Source organism: Protomyctophum bolini, assembly GCF_963924005.1.
Source record: "Protomyctophum bolini genome assembly, chromosome: 6".
Classification (NCBI taxonomy): domain Eukaryota; kingdom Metazoa; phylum Chordata; class Actinopteri; order Myctophiformes; family Myctophidae; genus Protomyctophum; species Protomyctophum bolini.
The window spans coordinates 35,972,874-35,997,315 of NC_137867.1; the positions used below are offsets into that span (position 1 = coordinate 35,972,874).

The 24,442-nt window shown below is 43.9% G+C and overlaps 1 protein-coding gene across 4 annotated transcripts in view; it reads left to right on the forward strand.

The window, feature by feature from the left end:
- Positions 1–3,814: 3,814 nt before the first annotated feature.
- The window catches only part of tcf7l1b (transcription factor 7 like 1b), a 46,434-nt gene continuing 25,806 nt past the window's right edge, over positions 3,815–24,442 (forward strand). For all 4 annotated transcript variants that reach the window (XM_080766568.1, XM_080766569.1, XM_080766570.1 and 1 more), the window contains exons 1-3: positions 3,815–4,768; positions 4,886–4,958; positions 5,084–5,211. In XM_080766568.1, coding sequence (XP_080622694.1) covers positions 4,583–4,768; positions 4,886–4,958; positions 5,084–5,211 — 387 coding nt within the window. In that variant the 5' untranslated portion in view covers positions 3,815–4,582. The remainder of the gene's footprint in view (positions 4,769–4,885; positions 4,959–5,083; positions 5,212–24,442) is intronic.

Consider the following 24,442-nt stretch of genomic DNA (forward strand, 5'->3'; position numbering starts at 1 on the left):
ACAGATCAGAGGAACGACAGGAGGAAGTCTTTTACACCTCTCAAACAGTGAGGCACAGAAAGAAAAAGAGAAAAAAAAACTGTGATGGAGTTGGTCTGGGAATTACTGCTGAATTAAGCACCGCTTTGATCAGAAACTGATTGACCGATGGTTGGCAAAACATGAAAGGATGACCTTGAATTCTCCAAAGCGAGTATGGATTGGCACACAGCACCTCTAGCTCTCTCTGTGTATGTCTCCCCAATACACATCCAAATCCTCATGCACATGCACGCGCACACACACACACACACACACACACACACACACACACACACACACACACACACACACACAAATGCACACAGAAACAAGATAGTGGAATGGACAAGCATGACAACACACGCACGCACGCGCGCACACACACACACACACACACACACACACACACACACACACACACACACACACACACACAGAAACACGTGCACGCCACAAGTACACAATCCCTCTTTTTCACACTTATCCACAGTCTCCCTTTTCGCAGGGGGGAAAAATGAACACACAGTCACGTACGACAAGTCAGAGTTGAGAGAGCAACTTCAAAGTAAGGCAGATGCGGGGACAGCTCTCACTGAATTAATTTTCTGGCCACCAGTCGATCTGCCCTCAGGCTAAGATTGTGGCTGTTCGCATCTCTCCTGACCCCCTCATCAGCTTCCAGTTAAGACCGATCCCACACTAGCAAGGGAGCCACAGAGAGAGGAAGAGATACAGTAGGTAGATTTAGACTAGAGGAGATATATATAAAAAAAACTTCTACTGTATGACATGTAGTGTAGTGGGTGTAAGGAATAAAACTACATTCCATTTTCAGTCACTTAGCATAATCTCTGAAAAAGCCACGGCTCATTGAATAGTGCAGTAGTTTACCTCATGAATGAAATATTGAGGAAATGGAAGGTTTTCATTCTGAGTCATAGGCTAAATGTTTTCAGGTTTTCACTCCACTCCAAATCTGATGTTAAAACAGAACATTCACACTATGGGTTCATGTGGTTAATTTGAGATGGTGCGGCATAGTAATTCTATAATGTGCTTTACTTTTGAAACAGCCAGCAATCATTTTGTAAGAGTATAGCCTAAGCATCTTTTTTTTTTTCCAGTTGGTGATTATCTCGTTTTGCAATGAACCTTCTCAAACACAGGTGAGGTGTTTTTTCTTTCTTTCTTTTTTTGGTTTTTCATTTTTCATGCACGTGTCATATCTCAGTGTCCTGTTACAGGTTACTGTGGACAACAGTGTAAATACTACATGCCAATGGCACTTAATAGCACACTACTGAAACTTGTGTATGGGTGAGAAGTGTCAATGTTTGAGAAATCATCTGGTTTAGATTCACCAATGGCCTCTAATGTGTCTCATTGTGATGTTTTTATGTTGATTTGATTTAATATTTGATATGTATTAATCATTCATGAGCATATTCTAAAGCCTATGAACACTGAATATAATGTAATTATGCCTGCTGGGACATGCACAACCCGTCATATTTCTCATTTAATACTTTATCTTTTCCCCAAACTTTTCTACAGTGTAGATGCTTTCACTCTTTTTATTTGAGCTTAAAATATAATTTACGTGTCATTGCTGAGGGAAAGCGGGATGGTTGCATCATTCATTTGGAACGACTGAGATGAACATGGCTTGTGTAAGCATCATTTGGAAATTGCAATCTATTACGTTCTGCACACACTGCCATACAGAAAGACAATGATATGTAGCCTGGAGGGCAAATATTCACCTGTGTGTGTGTGTGTGTGTGTGTGTGTGTGTGTGTGTGTGTGTGTGTGCGTGCGCGCGTGCGCGCGCGCAAAGAAAGCCCATTGTCCAAGACCACCATGCATTTGATTCATATAGTGATACAGTATGGAGTATGCAACCACAGCTCTTAACACACACACACACACACACACACACACAAGCACCCATGAGGTGTTCTAATGAGGCCCGTGGAGACACTGCTGGATTGTCAATCAAACTTCAGCTTGCTGACACGTGGTCGACAACATCAATGAGTCTCTCTCTCTCAAACAGAGGGAAGCCTGTCAAATTGCATCCGAAGCTAAGAGAAATCGGAAGTCCACAGGAGTTTCGCTGAGAAAGGTGAGAGTCAGGGTATGAAAGCGAGATAAAACTTAAGAGACAGACTCAGAATAATAGGTAACAAGGCAGGAGATGTTTTGGCGGAAATGAGGAGGAAAAACCTTGATTTAAGTGCCCATCTCAGAGTTTGCATTGCAGTTTTACTCTCTCTTGCATTTTAAAGCACATCCTCCAAAAATTGCTAAAGTTTTACGGGCAAGTTCTTTTGGCACGAACAAAGAAAGTCACATGGACTTCAGCTCTTTTTGAGAGTGTGTGCAGAATCAGGACTCCAACCCAATTCCTCGAGTCAACAATGCAGCCATGTATTTCAGTCTATGGGGGGGGGGCTGTCCTGTCAAGGTGGGAGGCCTGGATCCAACCTGCTATATTGCATGGTTTTTCGCTACAACCCAAGCCAAACCTGCTATGACCGTGCTATAACAGGCCATGCTTATCCCCAGTACTGAAGGGCTTTGCCTTTCCCAGTGTATTGTTTTAGGACACACACAGACATACAATTTGCATGGTAGTGTGTAATTATGACTTTCTCACTAAGCCTGGTCTGTCATTATAACACTGCTGAATGCAACATGGGTGCCGGCGGTAGCCTATAGACACTAAATAGGAAACACCACATGGCCATCACTGTAGTATAGAGGCAGTGCACAACAGGGACAATTCAATCACTCAGTCTCTCACGTAACACTTTTTTATTTATTCTTAAATCATTTTGCACTCATGCATGTATAGCCTATATATACACACACACGACCTTCTTCTTGTCAGTTGTGTGTGTTGTGATGTCTTGTGGCGTACCTGCACCAAGTCAAACTCCTGTCCATACATTGTATAGGGATGATTTATACACATGTGTACGATGAAGTGTAATTCGGGCAGCAGTCTGTGTGGATAAAGACTTTCACATTCTTGCTTTGCCTTTGAATCGTAACTTTGGGTGAGTTGGATAGTTACTAAGCTTGTCCCTCTGCTTCTTGCAACAAAGAAAGTGAAGTTCCCTTCCCTTTGTCTGCCTGCATGATTCATGATTCTACTACCCTGAATGACTAATAGACCACCCTGCCAAATGGTTCTTACACTAATATTTAGAATTTTCATCTCATGATTTACACTGGCTGTTTTAGAACTGTTATGATTTTGATTCATATTTTTTAAGTTTAAGTTCAAGTTATAAATGCCAACCTTCATATCAATAAACAGGAACCAAAGAACATTGACACAAACAGCCACGGGCATAATAATGATAGCTGCTGCTGCTGATGATGATGATAATAATAATAATAATAATAATTCAGCACTGCACATGTTGCCTACTTTTAACACCACCATAAGCCAAATTGAGTGTAAAATATTACACAAGCATCCACCATGAAGCAATGGTTATTTGTTTATGTAGTCTGTAAAAGTATTCCATATGAGATGAAGACATAATAGCCTTTCTGTCTATACCACCACTTATTCCTGTATGATGATGAAGTTGTAATTAGTTTTATGGTTATGTTGGGTAGCATGGCTGGCTGTATGTTGGTCGTTTGGGGGTTAAGAATAGCTTATCTACATGGTGGTGGTGAATGAAGTGTCGGTTTTCAGTGCAAACTCCTCCTCTACGGACAAGCTGCGCTTTTCTTCCACTTGAACAACCAAGTTGTTTAGAGCGCATTCCCCGGCAGCAATGTGGAGGGAAACAGCTATTTCTTCTAGCTGAAAATTTCATTATTATTAATATATATATTTGTTTGCAACTGGTTTGCTACTATTTTTGCCGTTTATGGGCTTCGCGCTTTGTAGGGATATTGTTAAACGTTTGCTTGAAAACTTCGGGAAAAGAAAAACCAATCGACTCAGTGCTCAGACAGATAGACAGTCAAGAAGAACACTGCAGCTAGTTCGCCCCGTGGGTTGTTACAGTGAAGACGTCCTGTCCTGGCTGTCTTTTTGTCTGAACTATTGTTTCTTACACATGGATAACAGGAGGTGACCGGGGCGTCATTCTTCACCAACCTATCAATCGCCTGGACGCTAGTAGAGTTCATTATTATTGTCGCTCTCCCGGGAAACGCGTCGCATTCGTCACAAGGAGATATACAACACAAGGCTACAACAAGTTGACAAACAACCAGAAGACAAAACTTTTTTGTCTGAAGTTAAGTTGCAGCATCCGGCGCGCAACTCACGCCACAATTTGTGGAGGACTTCACGGTGGATTATTGGAAGAAGATTCGTCATGGAAAAATTGGAAAATATGAAGAAAAAAGTCAGCATGGAGCTTTAAAGATGCACTATTGATTTCAAAGTTTTTTTAGTTTTAGGGATCGACTGTCAGAGCGATTTGGACTAATTTATTTCGTGCTGATAAAAGTGTCATAGATCTTAGACGCAGTGTGTTTATTTACTTTTCTATAAGTAGGCTAGTGTCCCCCTTTCTTGTCCCCCAAAATGCCACAATTAAACGGAGGCGGTGGAGATGATTTGGGGGCGAACGATGAGATGATTTCTTTCAAAGACGAAGGGGAGCAAGAGGAGAAAATATCCGAAAACGTGTCGGCAGAAAGGGATTTGGATGATGTGAAATCGTCGTTAGTGAACGAGTCGGAGAATAACAGCAGCTCGTCGGATTCGGAGGTAAGAGCGTTTTGCGTAGAAATAGTTGCTTGCACACTTTGTACCAATAAGGGTCTTGTATATTATCTAAATGTTGCTGTTTGAAGACTTTCACTAGTAGTATCCTTTCCTTATCAGCAAGCTGAGAGGCGCCCCCAGACCAGACCCGACATAGAAAGTTACGAGAAAGCCAGAGATTACTTCCATGAAGGTAACAAAAAAAGAGAAAGAACTGTAGAGTTTTAAAGTGTTTTTTTGTTTGCATGTTTTTCCTGGCGCTTTATTATTATTATTGTTGTTGTTCTGACATTTCCTCGCTTTATTTGTCACTCACAGCACTCAGGAGACAGCAAGATGGTGGATTTTTCAAGAGCCCCCACTACCCTGGCTACCCATTTCTAATGATCCCAGATCTGTCCAACCCATACCTGCCCAACGGCTCGTTGTCTCCCAGCGCAAGAACGGTAAGAAGAAGTGAAACAAAGTATTGTTACTTTCTCCACCACAACCCTTCCCTCCGTCCACAACCAAGCAGAATCATGCTTTGAAAAAGTTATGTCTGCAGTGTATCGGACCGCCATATTTTCCCGGAGTGGCCTCACAAGGAGTAACTAACTACTTCTTTGTTCTTTTGGGATGTTTCCCCCCTGTCACCCTTCTGTTTTGACAAGTTCACATGAAGCCCAAAGTTTTCACACTTGACGTGACGTGGTGTTGATTTTATTGCAAGTCGCAGCCTATTTGGGACCGTTTGTGTCTGACAGAATATGCTACTTCTTACAGACTAGCATACACTTACTTAAGTACTTTTTGATTAGTTCACAAACTTAAATGTTGAGGAGTTTCATTAGTTCACAAACTTAAATGTTGAGGAGTTTGGTTGTCAGTCACCTCCAAATGCATCAGCTGCAGCATCCGATAACTGCCTGAGCCCTGTTTCATAGGCCTAGACTACAAGTGCCAGTAAAAAGTCGAAAAATAGGCGTTTGCATGAAGTCATGTTGTAATATTAATGCTTTTACACACAAAACAAGAATTGAATTGTATATGACATCAGCTGAGCCAGTTGTGAAACGTATTAAGTGTACTTGACAAGGGATGGCAACCATACAGATGTTGTTTGTGGTGGGTTTTAAACTGGTATAGTTGTTGGAATTTATTGCCTTTTGGTTGACCATTAAATCAATTGTGGTGTTTTAAGTGAGGCAAGAGATTAGTTCTAGCCATAGATATGCATCTAACCAACAGCTGAATTACCATGTTTTAACACAATGTTGCACTTAATAAGTAGAAGTGCTTTCTGGACATGCATGGCCTATACAGTAAACACACATTTGAACATGTATTTTGTATGAACAGTGAACCTCTGGTGATGGACACTAGACAAAGTAGTCATGTATTATACAGTAATTAACTATGACACCGTGCATAGGTCACTGTAATAACATTTGAAAAGGGGAGGGGGAAAATACTCATACTAGGTCAGATAATAGCTTACAAGAGTATCGAATCTTTATTGCATTTAAATATGTAAAATTGGTGTTTTGCATAGTATATGCGTGGCCTGCATTATGTTGTGTGATGCCATCTAAAATGCACTTGAAGGACATGAATATTCAAAGTTCCTTGAAATAACCCATACTGGATTACTCTGTTTCTCAGAGCATGTCCATCCCCCCAAACCTGCCCCCAGCCCAGCCCTCCGAAAAGAAGGGGAGAAAAAAAACAAGCGCTTTCGTTAGGACCGGGCATGCATTTGACTGAAAAGACCCCCCCCCCTCCCTCCCTATCTCCTTTTCACTGTTCCAAGCTCACCCCCCTGCCTCCCCTGTACCTTCCATTCAATTAGAAAGGCGTTAGTTGACCATTGTTATTCTGAACAGGCTTGATGGCTTCATTGGAGGTCTCCATCGGGGCTCATTAACTAAATGGCTACTCTCCTCCTCTCACACTAGGTGCTGCATACGGCTCTGTGGAGAAACTGTCATTTGTTTTTGTTTTCTTAAAAAAAATTAACCACCAGAGTTTGTAGGGATAATGTGAGTAGCGTACTTGTGCTGCTATGATAGAACTGTGTTTTTTATTATTATTGCGGCGTGCTGATTTATTCATCTCCCTTCAGCAATGATCAGATGTCGTGTCCCCCGTCCCCCCCCAGAAAACTATGGCAACTCTTACTATTGACGGAATAGACTAATAGGCTGAAGTAAGTGCCTAAATATGTCAGAAAGCCTTTATCTTGTCGTCACTTTGTTTTGTCTCTGTGGCTCATATAATTTAAAATCCTTTTGCCTCCTTCCTTATATGTGTTTTTTTGTCTTCGGTAAAGCAAACATTGGAATGAGGACAAAAAGATTGTTCTCATTGCTCACTGCAAGGTAACTAATAATTACTAAGGATTTAAAATCTGGTGGTTAAAGCCCCCATATTAAAGAAGGAATTCAGAATGAGGTCAACGGGCCAGTCTGTGCCTACTATGTCAATCACCACACTGGTAGAAAAAAAAGCAGGCAGACAATGGCTGGCATACTTTAGAATGTATACCAAACTGAGGCATCTTAAGCTGTTGGAGTGTTTGCCATGTTGCAGCAAGGTAAACACACTCCTCACTGAAAATGCTGTGAATTTCAACGATGAGACATTGAACTCTTATTTCATTTTTCTTCTGCGTCATGCTAAGAATTTTCTATATTTGTTCATACAAATCACTGGAGTTCAGTGGCAAGCTTTTAACGGCACATACTGAGACAGTAGGATTTAGCAGGGACTATTTGCCACTAGCCTGTGTAAACATTGGGTCAACCAGTTAGTTTAACTAATGAGCTCTACTGTGATACAGTATGTACACTCTCCCTGTATGTGTATATCTGCAGGCTCTCCTAATTGGCTGACAGAATAGAAGGTTTCTAACTTTAGGAATGCATGCTTTCGTAGTCTCCCTCTTGAATCTGTTTACAACTCCCTCCTCTAAAACGAGGGGAATCTGGGTGTCCATAGTTCAGCCACATGGCTCATCATTGTCGACCTTGAACTTTGGCCACCAATCTTAACCACATATCAGATATTGAGTGAGTTAAAGACATAATGTAGGAAGTTTCATGACATTCTGTTGATGGCACAGTGTATTGGGTAATAGCAGACAGACACACACACACACACACACACACAAACACACACACACACACACACACACACACACACACACACACACACACACACACAATATGTTTTAATAATATGTCATGAATATGAAAAAGAGCATCGTTGAGTGTTCCTTTCCCGTCGTTTCTATAATAAGCCGTCAACGCAACTTTGCAATTCTGCAGTGTGTGCTGCAGAATTACAATGGCTGGTTATGGTTTTAGACATAACTTTAAGTGTGGATGTAGCAACCCCTATCATGAGCAATGAGAGACAGGCCTAGATGGGATCAGCACAAAGTTCCCCCGAGGGGCAAGCATAACTGATTTAAAGCCTGTTCTGAGTTGACATTCCGCTGTAATCCATCGAGACTGGAGGAGGAGGAAGGTTTTATGCCTGGAAAGATGTTCCACCAGACTTTTGCCTGGTGTGTGGTGGAGGGCCAGCGAGTCCCCCCCCCCCCCCTTGCGTTGAGAGTTGTCAAAATCCCTGTCATTGTTATGAGGTGTGGTCTAGAGATTCATTGATATGTTTTTTTTCCCTTCACTCGCTTGCGTCTAGCGCAGGATTAGTGCAAGGTTTAATTGCCGAGCAGTGAGCACAGACTGCTTGACACCACCTCTATCAGCCTCATCAGCAGTCTAGATAACTCTCCTAGTACATCATCATCAGTAAAGAGTGAAATGTCTCTTGTGTGTGAGATGTTGCAAGTAAGTGAGAGGGAGGTTAGTCACTCAAATATATCTTTATCAAACACACACACACAGTGGGGGCTCTCAAAATCCCATGCATGGTCGTTGAATAGAAAAATGTTCGGGATTGAGCCTCGAATAGAAAGCCTGCATAAGTCTGAACATGTTAGGAGACTACAGTTGCATGCCTCTCTGACGTCTTTTTTCTCCGTTCTTTCTGTTGCTTTTGGTGCTTAAAAATGTGCAGACAAAGAAAAGTCAACAGCGACATTGTCCTGTTGAATAAAAGAGCCTCTCCCTGCATAAGCAAACCGTGTTTGTGTGGAGGTATCTTTTCATCAGGTTACTCACTTGGCTTTTCCACTTAAGCCCGAGATATATACTCGTTGCACATGGGTGTCGCACACCGAAAATAGCAGATCTATAAACTCACAACGTGTCTCGCTGTGACGCATTGAGACCTTGTAGAGCTGCTATTTTAGTTGTGCGGTGCACACACGCAACTAAGTTTAAGGCATTACTCTGTTGTGTGTGTGTGTGTGTGTGTGTGTGCAGACTGCGCACGTGTGTATGGTTGTGTGCAAGTATGTCTGTGTGCATGCACTGGTGAGCATGTCTGTGTGTATGGGGGGGTGGATTTCAGGTGAGGGGCTGTGGATTCTGTGCAACAGAGGGAACAGTGTATGGAGCTTACATTCTGACAACCCTCAGTGTTGTATGCCACTGCTGAGAGCAATCCTGAATGTTGGCTTGCAAATATTTTTTTAACCAAGGACTGTGTCAACAGAGCTAACATTTTTGACTAAGTTTATATTTTTGAAAAGATTTCCCCCCCCCTCCCCCTTTAAAGGCAAACAACATCTACATCCATTTAGTCTCAACGTTCAATTAAAAGTAAAGATTGGAGGCAGTCTCCAAAAGACCCGAGCTGGCATACAGTACGTCTTGTTCCTGAGTAATTTATTTATACGTTTTAAATTATTTTAAGACTTGAGGAAACTGATCATGGAGTTGTTTGTTTTAAAATATTTCATCAACCATGGATTTAATGTTTCATTTCTTTGCGTCACATTAACAACAGATTGACTGCATGTTATACACATACACTACAAAATCGCTTGTATGTTTACGCAGATGTATAACCGAAAAATTACTATATCATATCACGCGAGTGGAATTAAGGTCAGTCACCAGTTTTTAATTACCGAATCGTAAATCAAAGCAATTCAATTAACTCATCAGTGCCTGATGCAATTATAGTGTCATCATAAAATATGAATGCAAGTGTTAACGTTTAGCATCTTCAGCTTTACAGAGTTTTGTGTTTCTTCAGCAAAAGAATTTCCCCACACACAAAAAAGAAAGAAAATTTGTCACAGGTCCACAGTATGTATGTGTCAGTAGAAGTTATAGTTGGAGAGAGAATACATGCTCGTCAGTATCTGTTGCACGTTGGACTTTCAGGATGTTCCTGTCCTGTGTCATATAGGAGGATCGTGGTGTGTAGGGCGTTTGCATTTCAGACCTCAGACTTGGGGAGCGAGCTACATGTTCCCTTTCCTAACTGCACTTGTGTAGAACTTGTGTGAAATGGTGTCAGTCCCTGTCTCTCTATCCCTCCCTCCCTCCCAGCCCCTCTCTGCTCCGGTCTCTGTGGAAAGCGTGAGCTGGCGTCGGTTCCTCTCGCCACCCCGTAGCCTGCTAGTGCTAGAGTACCTACCCACCCCTCCCGCTCGACATTAGATATTCTGTTTATAGCACTCTCTGGCTTCTCAAGAGCAGGGCCCATCAGGAGCATCTCAGCACCCTTTGAGGCAAGGATAACCACCCCTCTCCCCTCTCTCCAGCCGCATGCAGACTCCCTGCGTTCAGTGACATCAATGAATCCCTTTGATGTGCCAAGATGAATATGTGTGCAAATGTGTTTTTTATCAATTTATGTGTTTTTCTCGTTCGTTATGTTTTGGCCGGTGCTACTATGCAGTTTGAGATCTGGTACACTGCTTTTCCCTAACTCAAAGATATGTTTCGTATATACCTGAGTTGGTTTACAGTATGCATTGTACAGTGTGTGCTTTTCCTTAGTAGGAATGTGTCATTTTTAAGGGCACTTTTTGAGAAGGTGTTGTGACAACGTCCTGACAATGGAGATGAGCCGGAATACACCTGGTCCCGTGTGCTCATTCACTCGCAGTCAATTATCGAAGAGAATCACTTTTTTATGCATATTGTCATTTGCTACTCATATCCGCACACTTCATATTGTTAGCGTATTTCTAATGAATGCAGTCCTCTCATTTTGGATGCTCTCTTTTCTGTCATATGCTTGGGACAGGCTGTCACTGCTCAGAGAGTTACAGGAGTTAGACTTGCAGCAATCGAAAACGGCTCAACTTCACTGTCAAGACCGTGACTATAAGTGTAGTTTCCACCACCACCAAAAAATAGAATTTCCCCTCTATGTCAGACAGGTGATAATCATCAAAAGTGAAAGCACAGATTGTCATGAAAATAAGTGATGGACGGAGGTGTACTGTGTGTGTGTGTGTGTGTGTGTGTGTGTGTGTGTGTGTGTGTGTGTGTGTGTGTGTAGGGGGGGGGGGTGTATATGCATGTATCAAGTGTCATGTGAATACCAGCTCAGTAATGTCTGCTCCGTGGTATAATGGTAGAGCCATGGAGAACGAGGGAAACAGTCTCTCTGGTTTTATCAGGGGGTTCGGGGGTTAATCAGCCTCACTCCCAGGTGATCTGGACTCTTGTTTGATTGATGAGAATTGCATGTGTGTGCGAGTGTATGTGTATGCGCGCGCGTGTGTGGGGGGGTCGTTAGTGTCGGTACATGCTGCTATAAGGCTGCCCCCAAGTATAATAAGTAGCCACAACATGGCCGCAACCCTCATTGTTTATTTCATATAAAGAAATGTTTTCCCTCCATAATTGTACCTTAAACTCTTCACTCCGTGCTAATAAAACTTGATTGTACAGCAGGAAGAGAGAAAAAAAAAATCTAAATAGGGTTTCATCAGTCTGGTATTCCAAACAGCTGTTTTCAGTTTAGGCAACACAGGCAGCAGGAGAGTGAGAGATGGATAGAGAGAGGGAGAGAGAGAGGAAAGAATAGAGATTGTTGATGAGATGTGTGTGTGTGTGTGTGTGTGTGTGTGTGTGTGTGTGTGTGTGTGTGTGTGTGTGTGTGTGTGTGTGTGTGTGTGTGTGTGTGTGTGTGTGTGTGTGTGTGTGTGTGTGTGTGTAAGTGGGGGGGAGGACATAAACTGGGGCAGATATGGGTCTTGCTATCCCTTTGCCTGTTATCCTGAGGTAGGCTGGCTTCCAGACTGTAGGAGCCGTAATATGTTGCGTTCTAATGTGCTATTATTATTGACGTAAGGTATGTCACTTTAATGGGCACTGCCTAGGTAGTGGGCGTGTCACCGGGGCTGGGGCGCTGCCACTCTAGATTTCATGGCGTTACCTGTCACTTGGGTGAGGGAAGTTTGATAGAGATAGGAGGTGAGCGTGGGAGAAGACATTTCTGTTGACCGTATAAAACGCACCAGCTATCACCATTAACAACCACGTTCAGTTATAGCTACAGCCTGGGAACTGTTGTAACTTCGTGTGGTGACAAGAATAAAACGGTAAAACTGACAGCTGGAATGGACCTGAATTCATTGCGTACGCGTCATACAAGCGTCTCTTTACTTCCATGTTTAGCTCCTTGCGGCGGCCTGTAAACCGCCGCTACATTGTCAACAGAACGTCGGTCCATCGAAGTGTAGATCCGTGGGAAATGGACATTATATCGTGGATTCCTTGGATCGCATTGGGACGCTTTGGATCGTGACAGCGAGACTTGTTCTTCACTGTTTGTGACACGGAAGACAAAGCTTTCATTCACAAATGGACTTCACCGTTGTATTGGACACCGGAGCTGCCTGCCTCATTCATTCATGAAAACAGCCCGTCGGCAAAACGACAGCAGACTGAGCAGAGCGCAACAGAAGCGGTAGGCTATTGCGGTAAATTAACATAAAGTTGACTTGACTCGTTGACTGTTTAGTTGTTGTTGTTACTGCAGTGCCGCTTGTCCATTGGGGACGTGTTGTTGTTGCTTGTGTGTTGTGTTGCTTTGTTGGGTGTTTTCCATGAGGAAGTGGAATTGGTGAATTGATTGGTTGTTGACAAACAGACTGGAATTGTATTGCTGTGAAAGTGAAAGTGAACGATCTTTGTGTGCCGCTGAGCACTGCTGCTGCTGTTTAGAATGTCAAACGTCAATGGTTCAAAAATGGAGGAAACAAAAAGAGAAAGCAAACCCACTGCAAAAGCACTTGCAAACAAAATTGAAACTCTACAAAAGGAACGTAGAGTCATGGTACACAAAATGAAGGATATGACAAAATCAATGAAAGACCAAATGCAATGTGATGAAAATGCCACACAAGTGAAATGTCAACTTGACCTACTAATAAAAATGGTTCATGATTGCGCTCAGTTACACCAAACCGTGATTCCTTTACTGCCTGAGGAGGAACAAACCAGACAAAATGAATGGTTCAACAATGTGCTCAGAAACAATAATGGTTTTATTGAAGATGGACAACTATGGCTCGCTGAAACTGGTTTAAGAATGCTAAATATCACTGTACATGATGTTTCCTCCACAATTGTGACTGACCAACATGAAGGGCAGACTCATGTGTCAATCCACTCTGAGAAACATACAGATATTTGTGCAGAAGATGAGATCAGTCCAAATGACAGTGTGTCGAATGTTGGAAGCAGGGGGTCTGGCAGGCCAAGCTCTGCTAAATCTAAGTCCAGGCTGTCCAGCACTGGTTCAAGAACATCATCAGCCCGCATTAGAGCCGAAGAGGCTGACATGGCAGCTCTGATTGCTAAACAGCAACGTTTAAAGGACATTCATGCTTTAGAGGAGCAGGAGGCAGCGATAAAACAGCAACGTTTAAAGGACAGTCATGCTTTAGAGGAGCAGGAGGCAGCGCTAAAAAGGAAAAAACAGCAACTTGAACTTGACGTGGCAGTTGAAGCCTCACAGGCTAAAGTAAAGGTTTTGAAAGGCTCTTCTTATGTTGCTAGTGGAGCATCGAGGCCTGCATCCAATGGCATGAACTCATATTTGGAGAGAGGAAAAAGGAAAATGAACAAACCACTGAGTGCGGATGCCAGGTCATATGTGCCTGATAACAAGCCAACAGGTGGCAAGCCCAAATCAGCTTCACATGCATTAGGCACACAACCTAAAATGAAACATGGAGGTCATCAGCATGGCATTCACCCAGCCATACAAAACATTCACCCAACAAGGAATCAGCCCTCAACAAGCAGCAGTGATCAACTCATAACAGTTTTGGAGCAACAAAACCAAATCACAGCCCTGCTTGTCCAACAACAATTTATGTCATTCCTGCCGAAAAGAGAAATTGAGGCTTTTGATGGTGACTGTCTAAAGTATCACTCATTTATAAGGGCATTTGAGCGCAGCATTGAAACAAACAATGACAACCCTACAGACTGCCTGTATTATCTTGAGCAGTACACCAGAGGGCAGTGCAGGGAGCTGGTCAGAAGCTGTCAGCATATGGCTCATGATCAAGGATATGCCAAGGCTAAGGCGTTGCTATTGGAGCATTTTGGGAATGCACATAAAATCGCCTCCACCTACATGGAAAAAGCACTGTCATGGTCGGGAATCAAATCTGAAGACGTAAAGGCTCTACAGGCATACAGTCTATTCCTGAGAGGTTGTTGCAACGCCATGGAGGAGGTTGACTATATGTATGAGTTGAACACACCTACCAATATGATGACCATCATTAAGAAACTGCCCTACAAATTGAGAGATAAATGGAGAACAAAGGCCTGTGAATTACAGGAAATGAGCAACCAAAGAGCCACTTTCATTGACATTGTCATCTTCATCGAGAGGGAAGTGAAGATTGCAAGTGATCCGCTTTTTGGGGACATACAAGATGCTCCAGCAGCAGGAAATGAGGCGTGGAAAGCTAAATCCCAAACTCGTCCAAAGGCAAAGGGGAGCAGCTTTGCCACCACCATTGAAACAGTGGAAGAAAGAAATTTAGATGGAGCCACAGTCTGCCTGTTTTGTGGAGGGAAACACACGTTGGATCTGTGTCATCAATTGGAGAAGAAGATGCACGATGAGAAAATTGATTTCTTAAGAGATCATGGTGTGTGTTTTGGATGCCTATGTATAGGACATGTATCCCGCGAATGCAGGAAGCGCCTGTCATGCAAGGTTTGCAATCTAAAGCATCCTACCCTCCTTCATTACTCAAAAGGCAGAGAACCACGTGTAACAGGAGAAGCAGAGACTGCAGTGGGCAGTGCTCTGATCACTGTTCAATCCAGTGGTTTAACAGGGGCTGGTGAGCAGGACTGCACACTAGCCATTGTACCGGTTCGGATCAAGTCCAAGAAGGGACAAGAGACGTTGATTACATACGCCTTCCTGGATCCTGGGAGCACAGCATCTTTTTGCACGGAGAGACTGATGAACAAGCTAAATCTCAGGGGAAGAAAAACAAACATACTCCTTAGGACAATGGGCCAGGAGAAAATTATTGGAAGCCACATTGTTGCAGGATTGGAAGTGTCTGGTCTGGACAGTGATTCTTCATGTGACCTACCTGAGATGTACACACAGAAGACCATGCCAGTAAATAGAGGCAACATTCCACGGCAGACAGACCTGCAACGATGGCCACATCTGAAACATGTGAAAATTACAGAAATTGACTCTGACATTGACCTGTTGATTGGAACCAACGTGCCCAAGGCTTTGGAACCATGGCAAGTGGCGCGAAGCGCAGATGGTGGCCCTTATGCAGTCAAAACTATGCTGGGCTGGACAGTAAATGGACCTCTCAGAGGAGACATAAGGAACGACAATGCGTATATACATCCAAATGTCACAGTGAATAGGATCTCAGTTGCAAACCTTGATGAGCTGTGGAAGCAACAGCTAAAAGTCGATTTTCCTGAATGCATTCAAGATGATGAGCAGATTGGTTTGTCAAGAGAAGATGGTCAGTTCATGGAGTACGTCACAAAGTATGCTGAACTAATTGACGGCCATTACACCATGGGCCTGCCTTTGAGGAAACGGGATGTGAACATGCCCAACAACAGGAGAGTAGCAGAACAGCGTGCTCTGGGCCTCAAACGGAGGTTTCATAAAAATGTTTCATTTCATGCGGACTACACTGCTTTCATGAATGACATCATCTCCAAGGGCTATGCAGAAAGGGTGCCTGTTGATGATCTGGACCGGAGTGATGGCAGGGTATGGTATATACCACACCATGGTGTTTATCACCCAAAGAAGAGGAAGATCAGGGTCGTATTTGACTGCGGAGCTACATTTCAAGGAACATCATTGAATGCACAGCTTCTACAAGGCCCAGACCTTACCGGCACACTCATCGGTGTGATGACCAGATTTAGGAAGGAGCCCGTTGTACTCATGGCAGACATCGAGGCCATGTACCATCAGGTCAAGGTGACATCTGAAGATTCAGATCTGCTGAGGTTTCTCTGGTGGCCGGACGGAGACCATGGGAAGAACCTGGTAGAGCACAGAATGGTTGCACATCTGTTCGGAGCCACATCTTCACCAAGTTGTGCATGTTTTGCTCTGAGGAAGTGTGCAGAGGATAATAAGAACCATTTCGCAACCAGCGTGACTGAAACAATCCTCAACAATTTCTACGTGGATGATTGTCTGGCTTCAGTGACATCGGAAGAGGAGGCAGTCATACTGTACCAAGATCTACGGGCACTTTGTGCTAAAGGGGGTTTCAAACTCACGAAGTGGATAAGCAACCGACGGAGCGTGCTGGCTGCCATACCATCAAAGGAGAGAGCGAAAGAAGTGAAGGATCTGGACTTGGATAACGACACACTTCCTGTTGAAAGGGCACTGGGTGTGCAGTGGTGTATTCAGTCTGATGCGTTCATGTTCAAGCTCACTCTCAGCGACAAACCCTTGACCAGAAGAGGGATCCTCTCCACAGTCAGTTCGATCTATGACCCCTTAGGATTCTTGGCGCCTGTGGTGCTGTCAGCCAAAATCATCCTTCAAGACCTGTGCAGGAAGGATCTGGGTTGGGATGATGCTGTACCAGCCACAGCTGCTGAAGACTGGACAAGTTGGCTAAAGGAGCTCTGTCAACTTGAAGATTTTAAAGTGCCCAGATGCTTGAAACCGGAGGATTTTGGGGAAGTGACTTCTGCCCAGCTGCACCACTTTGCAGACGCTAGTGAAAACGGGTATGGAACTGTTACTTACCTGTTATTACACAACATCCACGGAGAAGTGCACTGTGCCTTCGTCATGGGTAAAGCTCGAGTCGCCCCATTGAAAGCCATAACCATCCCTCGTATGGAGCTCACGGCTGCCATGGTGGCAAGTCGAATGGACAAGTTGTGGAGGAAGGAGCTGCAAATGCAACTTCAAGACTCAATTTTTTGGACCGATAGTACTTCAGTACTGAAGTATATCAGGAACGAGACCTCAAGGTTTCAGACCTTTGTAGCCAACAGGGTCTCAAAGATACTCAGCGTGTCAAATCCATCTCAGTGGAGGTATGTCAACACCGCAAGCAATCCTGCTGACATGGCCTCCAGGGGAGTCAAGGTGGAAACACTCCTGAAGGATGACATGTGGGGTTCTGGACCTATGTTTCTGACTAGGTCTGAAGAGGAATGGCCTGTAAACCCTGATGACTCCTTAAAGATCTCACCGGACGACCCGGAGGTCAAGATGAGTCTCTCGGTGAACGCAATACAGGCTGAAGAGGAAGTTGATGCAGTAGCCCGCTTGATCAATCACTTTTCTTCTTGGAACAGACTGAAAAAGACTGTTGGGTGGATCTTCAAGGTTAAGAACCTGCTACTGCGTCTCAGTCGGAAGAGGAAGCAATTGAGTGTGACTCTTGCACAATCAGGCTTGAATAAAGAACAACAGGAAAGAGAATTGAAAAAGGAGTTGCAGATGGTCAAGGAACAGGCTGGCAGTTCTCTTTCAGTGGAGGAAGTCAAAGAGGCAGAGATGGAAATTGTCCGCTTCTGTCAGAGAAAGAGGTTTCCTGATGAGATCAGCTGTCTGGAAAAAGGAGAAAATGTGAAAGCATCCAGTCACATCTACAAGCTCAACCCAATACTCGAAGATGGCATTCTGAGAGTTGGAGGACGACTAAGTAGATCGGCTATGCCTGAAGAAAGTAAACATCCAGCCATATTGGCGAAAGATCTTCACATTTCTGACATAATTCTGCAGCAAGTACACCAAGATGTAGGACATGGAGGTCGTAACCACATGCTATCGTGTCTGCGCCAAAGATATTGGATCCCTGGTGCTAGTGTGGCTATAAGGAGAGTTCTGTCCAAGTGCATTGTCTGTAGGCGTCTGCATGCAACTCCTGCGCACCAGCAGATGGCAGATTTGCCTCAGGATAGAGTCTCACCAGATGATCCTCCATTCTCTCATGTCGGAGTCGATTACTTCGGACCTTTCGAGGTTAAGAGAGGAAGGAGTATGGTGAAGAAATATGGAGTTCTCTTCACATGCTTGGCGATAAGAGCCATCCACATCGAGGTAGCACCGTCACTGGACACGGACTCATTCATCAATGCCCTTCGACGCTTCATCTCAAGAAGAGGACAAGTGGTGGAACTGCGCTCAGATAATGGAACCAACTTTGTTGGATCTGAGCGAGAATTGAGAGAGGCAATGGAAGGTTGGAATCTGGCTCAAATCAATGACACCCTACTTCAGAAAGGAATCAAGTGGACATTCAATCCACCTACTGGATCACACCATGGAGGAGTCTGGGAAAGGCTGATAAGATCTGTGAGAAAGGTACTGAATTCCATCCTGAAAGTGCAAAACCTGGATGAAGAAGGCCTTCACACAGTTCTTTGCGAAGTGGAATCCATCATCAACAGCCGACCCATTACCAGAGCATCAACGGATCCAAATGATTTGGAAGCACTAACTCCTAACCATCTGTTGTTGCTCAAAACCAAGCCATCGTTGCCACCAGGATGCTTTATAAAGGAGGATGTGTACGCTCGACGCAGATGGAAGCAAGTACAGTACATATCCGACCTGTTTTGGAAAAGATGGATCAAGGAATACTTACCTCTACTTCAGGAACGCCAGAAGTGGTCAAGAGTCAAGCGCAACTTAATTCCTGGAGATATCGTCCTCATAGTTGATGACTCAGCACCACGCAACTCATGGCTCACTGGAAGGGTTGTGCAAACTACACCAGATAGAAGAGGACTTGTGCGTCGTGTGCAGGTCAAAACAAAGACAAGCTGTCTGGACAGGCCTATCACCAAGGTGTGCCTGCTACTGGAAGCAGAAGATCCCTGAGGACTACAGCTGACCTTGACCTTCATAGACCTTTGCACACACTGCCACACATGATTGACATTTTTTGCACACACAAACTATGACTTTGGTTTTTCCCAAACTGGACTCAGTGAGTGATGGACTATATCACTTTATTATGCGGATTTTTGTCTTTTTTGGCATGAAGAAGAAGACCCTTTAACGTTTTTTTTTACTGTCTCCTACATAGCCTAATGCATGATTGTAATTATTGTGTTCCCATAATTAGGGGCCGGAATGTAGGAGCCGTAATATGTTGCGTTCTAATGTGCTATTATTATTGACGTAAGGTATGTCACTTTAATGGGCACTGCCTAGGTAGTGGGCGTGTCACCGGGGCTGGGGCGCTGCCACTCTAGATTTCATGGCGTTACCTGTCACTTGGGTGAGGGAAGTTTGATAGAGATAGGAGGTGAGCGTGGGAGAAGACATTTCTGTTGACCGTATAAAACGCACCAGCTATCACCATTAACAACCACGTTCAGTTATAGCTACAGCCTGGGAACTGTTGTAACTTCGTGTGGTGACAAGAATAAAACGGTAAAACTGACAGCTGGAATGGACCTGAATTCATTGCGTACGCGTCATACAAGCGTCTCTTTACTTCCATGTTTAGCTCCTTGCGGCGGCCTGTAAACCGCCGCTACACAGACCTTGCGGCTCTTACTTATCTGAGGGATTCTGTCTCCCACAGAGCAGCTAGGGCTACTCCGCCACGCCGGACCACAATGCTTTGCTGCCGTTTCCCTCACAGCCACAGCCCAATCAGCCAGCAGCGGGAGGAGGCTATCAGATCATGCACATGTAGTATCAGCGACACTCAGATTTTTATCAGGTTTCACTTGAAGTTCACACATAGGCCGAGGGAAATGCTTTCTCTGGGCAGTATCAGCGAGGCTTTTCGGAGACGTCCGAGGTGTACTAAATAAAGCAGTGGATGGATATCAAGTCCAAGGATGAGGTTAGTTGACTTGACAGTGAGCAGAGCAGCTGTTCTTCTGGTCGGAGTTATAAATCAGTTCGGCTGCTTCCCACTGAGCACGTCCCCCGTAACGGTACAGTGAGTTTTGGACTGCTGATTCAGCAGCTCAAGGCCTCTTTGGTAGACGGGTGTCAAGTCAACGCGTTGCACCTGCACACACTCTTAGCTGCAACCTACAGTATGTACTCCTTGTGATCGGCTGCATGGATCAACCTTCCGCTCACTGATGAAATACCCCCACCCAAGTGACACTGAACATTAACAGTCACGGTCACAGGGTGTGCCAGTATACTGAACAGATAGCGTGATGAGCACAAAATCGCAATGTCCCTGGTCCAATTCTAGCTGCGTTGCAACTTGCATGTCCTCTCTCCGCCCTCACTTTCCTGTATACTGTAGTATCCAAACTGGCTAAGATTGTAAAAAAACAAAACATGTACACGATCAAAATGTTAAGTTGAAACTGACGTGCTACTCCGTCTCAACTCTTGATTTAAAACCGCAAGTAGCTAAAATGTATTGCTGTAATTATTACATTGCCATGATTTAGAAGGAACACAGGTCCTATAGGGAGGTATGTGGATGTTTCCCGGTTTTATGAGTATAGAAGCACACCACATATTTCCATATGATCACTTTTATGAGGTTTGTCTAACAGTGCTCCAGGGGTGCAAGTCGAAAGCATCGAGTTGAAAAGGTCAGGGGATGAAGCAGGATTTGGAAAAATGTTCTTGGGATAATAATATATGTGCAATGTACATGCATTTCAACAATACGCCTTTTGTCTGTCTGCTTAGTCCCAGTAGTGCTTATGACAACCAGGCAGGATCGAAACAACTCTTCCAAGTTTACCCTTCTTAGTAGAGTTGTTGGAGCTGTTGTCCTGGCTGACACTGATAATGACTTTGCCTTTGGGTGCCCTTTGCTACCTCCAGTAACCCCAGTAAACCAATTGTACTTGTTAATGACTCACAATGTTCTGCAGCGTGTCGAATTTGATTAAAGCCAGAGCAAAGACACAAGTCATCTTAAATGTGTAACCTCCTTATCTCTCCAGCCACACTTGTGGATCCTGTTAGAAGAACTGGGGGGGAAAGGGCAATAGTTTTATTTTTCCTCAGACATGGATATTATTTCATTTCGTTAGTGTGGGATTCCCCTGTGGCTTCCCTAAATTATTGATAGGATCGATGTTTTGGTTTATTTAAGTTTTTTGTTTTCCCCCCTTGTTGATGCACCGACTGACACAGAGGTGAATTGGATGTCTTCCAGGTTTTTTTCTTTTGTTGGTTTTGAGTTGGAAACGTATGCCTATTGTTGACTCAACGCATTGTCCAAAGCGATATTGTTTACTACACAAAATACAAAAGATTTCTCCTAGGACATCTTGTTTTAAAACACTGCCGGCCCCGGTATGTAGGTATATGGTGGATCTTCCTCTGTATATATGTGTGTGTGTGTGTGTGTGGGGGGGGGGGGGGGGTCCTGCACCTCCACTGACATAATCCCTCATCCATTTACATGGCTGGATACCAAATCCCTACAAATGTGACTGACTTATTTGCTTCAAATTCAGAGTAGCTACATTTGGGGGGAAAAAAGGTCTAATCGGCCCTATATGACATGGAGTAGGCCAAGGAGCCCTTTTGTTTGATTTGTACATGGGCTGGAGGGCTGGCTATTGGAAATCCCTGAAGCAGGCTTTAGGGGCAGGTCTGATTCTCGTGTGAAATGGGAAGGCTCTATAGCGCTCGGCTGACTTGACTGGGGCTGTATGGGTGTGTTGGCAGGGGGAGCGCCGGTCATGAATAGGGTCTTTGACTACCTCAGACTTGCCCTGAAAGGCAGGACAAAGACCCTAGGGCAACGGCTTAGAGCCTCACAGCTGAGCTACAGAATGCTCAGCCCCGTCTTCCTCCCTCCTTGCCTGATTTAAATACTACAGTGGCTTTCAGCGTTCTGAAGATGAAGGCTCACATTCACCATTGCCACATTTGCCATCAACTTTTTCTCTCTCTTGTTTTTGTTTACAATATGCTAATGCCAAGGGCCCGTTTTTACGTAATCCATTCTATGGATTCCTTCAAAGGATGGTGAACATGCACCAGTAAGTTAGTCTCTCTTAGTGTTCATGTTGCTTTCATTTTCCAGAATTAATTTTGATACTTTCATACTCGTATGAATGAAGCTGTTCAGGGCTGTGGATTACAGAATGTTTTTTTTTAAATTCATGGAGATATTGGCAAGTAAACAAGATTAAATTATATATAGAACTCTAATTAGTAGCGTTGCTGGATTGTGTGTGATAAGAGCCGTATCTTCATTTGGAGAGTTTGAAGAGGAGAATTAAATAAATCCCCATAAATCTTTTCTGCAGAGTTAATGGGTCATTTGAGTCCTGTCCAGACACTCTCTCCCCATAGAGTGTCTAGTTTCAGATGTCACTCAGAGCTTTGTTTGCCCCCCAGGGTGAAGGGTTAGGGGTCAAGGTTCGGGGCCAGTTGGCTGAGTGGCCACCAAAGCCCGGTCTTCCCTTGGCATATCCGATCCCCTCGTCCACACCAGTCCTACAGACCTGATCCCCTTTTCCAAACGGCCTATGGCGTCAATAAGGGGATTAATTTTCAACGTTTCGAATTTTCTTATCATAATCGGCTGCATAAAATTCATCTCGCCTAAGCTGTCAGTGAGGCCTTTGTCAGGGATGCATAGTTAATAATGCTAGCTTAGAGGCTTACAAACAATTTGTATGTAGCCACTTCCGACAAGTGTTGGAAGTGACATGGCCTATTTTCAATGGAACTAAAAACTACAGTTTTTCCACTTTAAATTGTGTTGTATTAAATTTCTGTATGACAAAGCTGTGGAATGAAGTATAAATTTGTGACTCTGAACCCTGATTTATGTAATTGTACAACTGTGTTCCATGCCAAAAATAATATAAATTAGGAATTAGTGCAACGGTAGTTTGTTGTGTTGTTTGCTGTACCACTATTGTTGGCTTTCCACTATGTAAAAAAAACCCCTTCTCATTGATATTGTTTGCATTATTTGAGAGGTCCTATTTGTTATGCTTGTGCGAAGACATTCTCACATGTCTGACCAGATCGACAATTCTGTCTTGCACCTCTGCAAGATCTCACACGAGCCCTTAACAAAAACACGTTCTCTCAGTCTCTTTGTCCAGAACACCTCCAAAAGTTTGCAAACTCAGGGCCTTGCCTTCCGAAGCCCCCACCCACAATCTCAGCGTCTCTCTCCGCCCCGCCACCACCCAAACATGTCCTCCAGCCAGGTTTATTATGCCGTTTCACGCAGACCAAAATTGCAGCTGCATGGAGAACAATCTGGAGCACATTAGCTTAGGCGCTGTGATTTATAAATTGTTTCTCAGGCTATAAATCCCTGCTGTAATTGTGCACAAGTTCCCCTCTCCCTTTTCTCTGTCACTCCCCCTTCTTTCCTTCACAAGAATTCTCCCCCCCTCTCTTAGTCTCTCTCTCTCTCTGTAACACAGCTTACAGTGCTTGGGTCATCACTAATTGTTTGCAGAAGTGTGCAGTTTGGATTCAGTAAAGTTCATTGCGTTGTGGCACATATTTGTCTTTACGGAGACAAACAGGCTTTACGGAAACTATTTTTATGCTGTTGTTCATAAACGTTTTTCTGTGACACACCATAAGCCATATACTTATACATCCAAAATGGGATAGCCATGAGCCTTTGTCCATGGCTCTTTCTGTGGTTCAGATTCTGCATTCCTGAATACTGTGTAATTGGTAGGGGCCTCTCCTAAACTCCGTCCCTGGAAATCTGATATTTGCACCAGCCCCTGATCATAATCACCTTGCCCTTCTCATCACAATGTATTGAGATCGGAAGATAGTAATAGTGGAAACGGAATGCATTTTTTTTAATACCACATCCAGCCTTGAGTTTATAATGGTGTAATTAATGCTATAAAGATATTTGTAACCGGACGGCCAAACCAGCTCGTAAAATGCACAAATTCAATTTGGTCCAATATTGATTGAGAAAAGGAGGTTACTCTGTTCTCAGGAAGGTGAGGGTTCCTTGCATATGTTTGCCACTCTATTGTTTTGCTTTCAAGAGACCTGGTGAACCTTGAAGAGGTAGTGGGACCCTGTGACCCAGCCTCGTCTTGCTTTGTGTGTGTCCCTCCTCCTAAAATGGACGTTCTATAGTATGGACGTTTCAAAATTCCTACACAAATTGTGAGTTTGAGGCAAAAATAAGCGAGGGTTTTTAAATGTTGAAGGTGCACCACTGTATTTATATTATATCATGCAATCATGACCCAGCACTGAATTCCAGTATGCATTATGAAACCGAATCCTCTTGAATACAGCCAATGGCTGTTGCAAGTGTGTCCGATTATGAAAAATACTTCACCTCATGCTCCCCCCCCCCCCCCC